Below are 7,890 nucleotides of genomic sequence, written 5' to 3'. Positions count from 1 at the left end.
TATTCAAATATGGGAAAATGAGGCTTTAAACTACCACAACTTAGTAGTGACAAACTTCAGCTTGTGTCCCAACACTGTGCAGGCTGCAGTGCGCCACCCTGTGCTCAGTAACGGTACACATTAAAAAAAAGAAAGAAAAGTGGTGTTGGAAAACTGCTCTTTCCACTCCGGCCCATTTGGGTCAAGCTCCACTGAACACAGCATGGCTTTGGCTTCTCTGTCTGCTGTGTAATCGGACCATGACCTGCTTTCTGTGCATCTGAACCGTGTCCAATAAGCAGTGAGCCAAATGAAACTATCTCACCTGTTCACTTTGTTCTGTCTGTCCTGCTGCACTCATTGGTCCTTAAAACTATGAGACTTAAACTCCTTTAAACACCCTGTTTCCAAGTTAACCACCTTCTGGCTGTAGCTTCATGCAGCATACAGACATCTCATCTAACTCTTGGCAAGAAGGCCAATAAGCCTGAACTGTCTGTCAAACAGTGGACTTTAGCACACAGCTGGGGAGGTTAGTGATCCCATAACTTTACACTTCCTGCAGTTCATCCTCTCCTCAGACCCACTTAGTGATGATTCTTGTCTCTCTGCTCTCCTCTGCAGACTTCAAAGAGCTGTTAGTTTGGCATCAGACTGGAATGATCCGACTGGCCTCTACAACAAAGCCGTCTTCCTCTAATTGATGATACCAACAAGTAAAAGGCTTTGCATTTCCTCTTGATCAGTGTTTGTCTCATTGTGGTCTCTTTTCATCTCTTTGAGGACACTTTTTCATCTGTGTTACCGTATTCTTTTGTGTCTTTTTGTAGTAATTTTGCATCACTTTGTAACCACTTTGCATATCATTATGGTCATTTTCACATCTCTTTTTGGACGTTTTTTTGTCTCTTTGTGGTTGTTTTGTGTTTCTTTGAGGTATTTTTGCATGACTTTGTGTATGCTTTTTGTCTCTTTGTGGTTGTTTTTCATCTCTTTGTGGTTGTTTTGTGTCTATGTGGTTGTTTTGTGTCTCTTTGAGGTCGTTTTGCATGACTTTGTGGATGCTTTTTGTCTCTTTGTGGTTGTTTTTCATCTCTTTGAGGTTGTTTTGTTGCTCTTTGTGGTCTTTTGCATCTCATGGTCATTTTTTGTCTCTTTGTGGTTGTTTTTCGTCTCTTTCTGGTCGTTTGCATCTCATGGTCATTTTTTGTCTCTTTGTGGTTGTTTTTCATCACTTTATGGACGCTTTTTGTCTCTTGGTTGTTTTGTGTCTCTTTGAGGTTGTTTTCTGTCTCTTTTCGGTCGTTTTGCATGACTTTGTGGATGCTTTTCATCTCTCTGTGGTCGTTTTTCATCTCTTTGTGGTTGTTTTTTTATATCTTTGAAGTTGTTTTGTGCCTCTTTGTGGTCATTTTGCATCTCATGGTCATTTTTGTCTCTTTGTGGTTGTTTTTCGTCTCTTTCTGGCCATATTTCATAACTTTGTGGATGCTTTTCTTCTCTTTGCGGTTGTTTTGTGTCTCTGCGGTCGTTCTCTCGTCTTGTTGTGGTTGTTTTTTATCGCTTTGAGGTTGTATTGTGTCTCTGTGATCGTTTTGCATCTCTTGGTCTCTTTGTAGTTGTTTTTCTTCTCTTTGTGGTTGTTTTATAACTTGTGTCTCTTTGTGGTCGTTTTGCATCTCAGTGTGGTAATTTTTTGACTCTTTGTGGTGTTTTTTTTTGTCTCTTTGTGATCTTTTCCTTTTCTTTGCAGTAATCTTTGTGGACTTTTTGTCTCTTTGTGGTTGTTTTTCATCTCTTTTACATTGTTTTGTGTCTCTTTGTAGTAGTTTTGCATCTTGTTATGGTCATTTTTGTCTCTTTGTGATAATTTTGTGTTTCTTTGTGGTCGTTTTTTGTCTCTTTGTGGTTGTTTTGTGGCCGGTTCCACCCCTGGCCAGCGCTCTGGCCCTGCCCCTGCTCTCAACACACACCCACACACACACATTGTTATCATGCCATAACTGACACAGTGACTGACTGATGGATTGGTTAATTACACGGAGGACAACTCAAAAAGGAGAGAGAAGAAAAATAGGCTAAATGATGTAAGGACAGGAGTATTTCAAACATGCAAAGAAAGCTCCAGTGCAATTTCAGAGGAATTTTCTGACAGATCCCAGCCCCTCACTGCAGGAAGTCAGATGTTAGTTTTATTCAGAGTATCAGGTTTGAACTTGTTGGATGCTTTAGTAACAGTTGAATGCTTCAACGCAGAAAAATGGGTGAACTCTTCAGACTGTTTGTGCCTGGGGAGAAACAGCTGCCCAGACAGAGAGCCAGCACGACCCAGATATGACAGTCATTTCACTTTTTGCTCATAAACAGGTCAGAGTTTATGATTTTACTTTGGCGAGATTCATGTTGAAGTGAATATCCTATAGAGCAGGTGTTTCACATACAATATAGTTCAAGTCAGGGTAGATAGAGAGATTGACAGTGATGCTGGATATACGTCAGAAGAAAAGTGATAAGACTTTATTTGCATTGGACTTAAACTTAAAGTAATCATATGACAACTGTTAAAAGAATTCAACCATATTATGATTCCAACCACCATAACACACCTCATAAAGTAATATAAGGTCACTTTAAACTCACTTCTGGGGATCACAGACTCACTTTCAGCTGGTTCAGGTAGAAGTTAAACTTTTCCTGATTATACATTTACTTAAGTAAGATTTTACATGCTGGACTTTTACTTTTAATACTTAAAGTATATTTTCCTGATTATACATTTACGTTAGATAGATAGATAGATAGTAACTTTATTGATCCCGAGGGAAAATCAAGTCTCAAGCATCACAGTTCCATAATGCAAAACATGTTAGTAAAAAGGCAGTAAAAAAGTTAGTAGTGCAAAGCACAAAGTACAAAAAATTATATACCAGATATAAAAATACAAGGAGATGAAGAAAACTATTAAAACTGAATATAGTGCAGGGTAACAGCTGGGATATAGGACTATTAAAAAAAAGTGAATATAGTGCAGAAGAGACTGTTAAAAATTAAGTAAAATTTTAGATGTTGGTTTTTTACTTTTAATACTTAAAGTATATTTTCCTGATTATACATTAAGTAAGATTTTAGATGCTAGACACATCTTTTATAGTAGTAAAGTGGGTTTTCAGTATTACACACTGCAGTGTGACCTCCTCACCACCAGGGGGGGCACTATATGAAAACAATGAAGACCCATCTGAGGTCACAGTGACGTACTTCCTGTTTCCTGCGGTTTACTTCCTGTTCGGCGGTAAAGCGTGTTTGCTGCCTCACGAAGAACAAACGTTTGAGACGAAAATACATCAAGTTTATTAACTCCCAGACCAGCTTTAAGAACAACAGACATGGTGAGTACACCTTAATGTCCAACTATCAACTCGGTAGATGTTTTAGTGGGGTTTGTTTTCACTATTAGTAGAAGATAGCAGCTTATTTAATAGTTAGCATTAGCTACGTTAGCTTCTCTCTCATGCTATGGAATGAATGGAGCCCTCACTTTAAGTGTTAAAATGCAATAGTTATTGACTTAACTAGCTTTAATGTCGACTTAATTGTTATATCAGTAGCACAAGGTAATTAACTGTGGTTATGCGGTCTTTTGTTTGAGTTTGGGTGGATTTCTGTGGAGAGAAAGTCGCACCAGACTCCATTAGAAAAACATCTAATTTAGCCAGCATGGGCAAACAGTGCAGAGTGTTATAGTGTTATAGTGTGTAGAACTGGCTCACCACTAGTTATTTTTTTTCTATAATATGTTTATTGGGTTTTCTTATTTTCACATCACAAAATAAGAAAACAACAACAAACAAACACTGGTACAGCTCAGATCAAAAAATATATATAGGAGGTCATAGGAAATTATACATTTAAGTAAGATTTTATAAGCTGGATATTTAATTTTTAATACTGAAAGTATATTTTCCTGATTATACATTTACTAAAGTAAGACTTTAGATGCTAGACAATTAATAGTCTTAATATTCTAATGATATAATATATTTAATCACAGTGGCCATTTTTCTGCTTGAGTACTTTTACTTTTAATACTTTTAAGTATATTTTCCTGATTATACATTTACTTAAGTGAGAACAAACAAACACTGGTACAGCCCAGATAAAACAAATTATATATGAGGTCATAGGAAATAGTCCATAGTGCAGGGAAGTCACAGGATATATATGAGTTCATGTTCAAGAGGCTCCTTGTGAGATAATGGAAGAGAGTTCAGGTCCAAAATAATTCAGATAGGGCTGCCAAATATTGTGGAACTGATCTACTTTGGCATGTAGAATATTTGTGAGATATTTCCAAAGGGACCATCTCAAATATCACTTTTCGCCAGCCTTGGACAGAGGGTTTCTTATCACTAATCCACTGTAGTAATACATATTTTTTCTAGCAGCAAATGTAAGAATGTTATATAATCTTTTGTTGGCTGCAGTAGTTATATTTGTACTTGCTCACCACTAGTTTTAACCATTGTTGCTTGTTTGAGTTACCTGGCTGTAACATTACCCTGCTTCATTTACTGCATGTTTGCTGAAAACTTAACACACACAATTTTTTATTAAAGAACAAAACATTGTAACTTGCACACTTTGCTAATGTATAAGATAATATATTCCTTTATTAGTCCTGCAGGGGGGAAATTTGCAGTGTACAGCAGCAAAGGGGATAGTGCAAAAAACAAGATGCATCAGCTAACACAGTAAAAAACAGCAAAACAAAGTGGAACAAAATATGAACCATTTAAATAGAAGAAAGTATAAAAATATTTTTACTATAGGTATACTATAAAATAAGTTACTATTATAACATCATATATCAGAAAATGTCATTACATGCATGTTTTTTTTTAAAATTATATTTGTATTGACACTTTGCAACAAACATACATGACATAATTTACAGATCCTACCATGTCTGTCTAAAGTGCCGTATTTTAAGATTTGTTATATACATGCATGTTTTCATTTGACATGTTGGTGATATGCTAAGCTACAATTATTTGGCAGATTTCTTTTTTTAACTAAATTTGGCATGAGCTGTGCTATTTAGAGAACAAGATTATTTACAACCATAAGTAATACCCTGGGTAATGTTGGTGATTGTTGTCACGATGAATGTAAACTGTGTAAAATAATCCTTTTTTCTCTCAATAGAGTTTACCGCTGAACCCAAAGCCATTCCTGAACGGCCTTACAGGCAAACCAGTGATGGTGAAGCTGAAGTGGGGCATGGAGTACAAGGGCTACCTGGTATCTGTGGATGGGTACATGAATATGCAGGTAAGAACAGTTTATTGAATTGTATGCCTTGTTACAATACCAATGTTATTTATATGTGCCATCCTTGCTTGCACAGAGAGCAAGTTTTACTAAAGTTCTTTTGGGATATTGTGGCATTTGTTGACCCACAGGTAAATAAAACATAATGCAGTTTGCATTTTTGTTCATTTCACATTTTGACCTTTTGTTATTCACTCTTAACTTTTTCACACTTGCACACTTTCCACCACATGTGAAGCCTCAAGAGTCATTTCACAAACAAAATGTTGGAGGAATTATGCATTACAAGTAGGACTTCCCCCTCTATTATTAACAGACCAATCAGTCGTTTTGATCTTAGTCAAATAAGACTGCTTTCGTCAATTCGTGATTTTTTAAAATGCTTTTTCATGCTGAATGCCTTATTTCCAAGAAACTAATGAGCACATCTCTGGTAAACACAAGATTTAAAGTGGTGCTTTTGTGTGATTCTTTGATACACTCTCTCTCACACACACAATGAGTTTCTCCACAGTCGACTAAGAATTTCTTTGGTCGAGGACAGCCATAATTACAAGCTCCAGAGCTTCCATTTGTCCTTAATGTGAGCAGTGACTCGTGAACATATTTTCTTATTACAAAAGTACTTTTTGTACATCAAGTTCAGTTGTTCAGTCTACAGAGTCAGAAAATGTCCTCCCTTTTCACAACAACATAATGTATTGGGTGTAAAAAATAAACCACAACCGTTTGTGGTAGCACTCCGTCCATAAAAGTAGGATCCTTTAAAAGATCCTTTATCCTTCTATACTTTAATAGTTCGGTGACTATTTTTTCAGATTATACGTTCATCTCACAGTTGCCAGCATCTCTGCTTTTGCGGTGTCAATTGTGCAGAAACCTTTTTCATCATTTATTAGGATTTTATTATCCCAAGCCGTACCACTTCTATCAATGTGAACACGCATCTACCTTCATATTTTTGACGACGTCATCATTGCCGTATGGGATTCAACCTCGCAAATACACCCTTATGGGTAGCCTATTGACCTTTTTATATTTGCATGTTTTCCTGACAGCTGGCAAACACAGAAGAGTATGTGGATGGAGCATTGGCGGGTCATCTTGGTGAAGTTCTCATCAGGTATGTTATAAATATCTTTTTCATCTTTATTCCATAACTAGTTCAGTAGAGGCTTCTTTATTATGATAACTTAATTTAACATTTATTCAACAAGTTTATGTAAAGTAAGATAATGTTTTTTAAGGGGAAAACAAGTCTATGTAGTAGTACAATGAAAAGAGCAATTGTTTTTGCTAAACAATACAGAAAAAGTTCTTTTAATGGCGCAATCCTTTAAGATTACTAACAACATAAACTAACCCGTGTTAATAATTAACGGTTCACTTTTGAAAGAAATCATTGGTGGAAGCAAAAGGAGCACTACATGATCAACCCTTTGTCCGTCTATCTTTTTGTTATGGCAGCCAGTTATGTGCTAACAGGTGTGTTTCATACCCACAGGTGTAATAATGTTTTGTACATCAGAGGTGTAGAAGAAGAGGAGGAAGACGGAGAAATGAGGGAGTGATGTTGGTGAAGAAGACTCGGCCCTGTTGTGTGACTGTACCTCGTAGTTGAGTTGTGTGTGTTTGTGTTTTCACCATGTGAAACAATGAACGATTGGGGTTTAGGTTAACTTTTTTCGAGCAGTTTTGAAAATGATTTTTTTTTTACTGTATTTGTTAGGCCAATTTTATGTTGTCAGTTTGTAATGCAGACACAATAAAATGATTATTGTACCCTTTCTTAAACCTGATTGTTGTGGTTTTTGCATGTGATGTCTAACAGAAGTAATATGTGTAAATGAGTGCTGCAGGAATGAGTCCTAAAAACATTTAAAAAAAATGTTTTGCACTTCCGGTTCCCTCGTCTCAAAGGGTCGTGTGTAGAAGGTAACCCACAAATTGCGAAAACTTGCAAAAATGTGCAAATACTCGCTGTCCGGCGACCTATCCTAACCTAACCATTTGGAGTCGATGCCTAACCTTAATCCGTCTCGCAAGTTTCCCAAATTTGGGGTTACTTTCTAGACACGACCAAACAGTCAATGGGTTTTTGGTTAGATGCTTGAAATAAGGTCTGTGGTTTACACAAGATGAAGAGATTTTAATGTTTTTTTCTACGATATAAAATACGTCAGTAAAAATCCCACTTGTGCATTTTGAAGCTTTTACCTTTTTCCTATTTAATCTGGTTAAAAGTTCTTCAATACCGATGTGATATTGTTTTATCTTTTTTCTTTTTATATATACAGTATATATTTTCTGTAACTATTAGTACTGTGTTTCCCGGCATCACCATAATCACCCCGTAATCTTTACTCATTCAACTACCAACGCCCTGACACATGCAAACACAACATATGCTTTACACTACATCACAATACTACACCGTCATCACCAACACTTCTCTTTTTTTTTAAAAAAATATTTTTTTAATCTACTTTTTTTCCACTCTCTTTCTGCTCTACTAATCCTACAGCAATACCTTGAATAAATGGGGGAAGGTGTGAAAGGAGAGAGGTCAAAATGGAAAAC

At 36.4% G+C, this 7,890-nt stretch overlaps 1 protein-coding gene across 1 annotated transcript; it reads left to right on the top strand.

The window, feature by feature from the left end:
* The first annotated feature begins 3,226 nt into the window (after window positions 1–3,226).
* On the top strand, window positions 3,227–7,104 carry snrpf (small nuclear ribonucleoprotein polypeptide F). The gene is made up of 4 exons (XM_074624959.1): window positions 3,227–3,368; window positions 5,185–5,310; window positions 6,369–6,433; window positions 6,815–7,104. Exons 1-4 carry the CDS (start codon window positions 3,366–3,368, stop codon window positions 6,879–6,881), a joined length of 261 nt encoding a protein of 86 aa, XP_074481060.1. The 5' UTR covers window positions 3,227–3,365; the 3' UTR covers window positions 6,882–7,104.
* The last annotated feature ends 786 nt before the right edge of the window (window positions 7,105–7,890 follow it).

Source organism: Sebastes fasciatus, chromosome 23 (genome assembly GCF_043250625.1).
Source record: "Sebastes fasciatus isolate fSebFas1 chromosome 23, fSebFas1.pri, whole genome shotgun sequence".
Lineage (NCBI taxonomy): Eukaryota > Metazoa > Chordata > Actinopteri > Perciformes > Sebastidae > Sebastes > Sebastes fasciatus.
The sequence above is the reverse complement of the archived record's forward strand: the minus strand, read 5'-3'. Positions and strand labels throughout refer to the sequence as shown.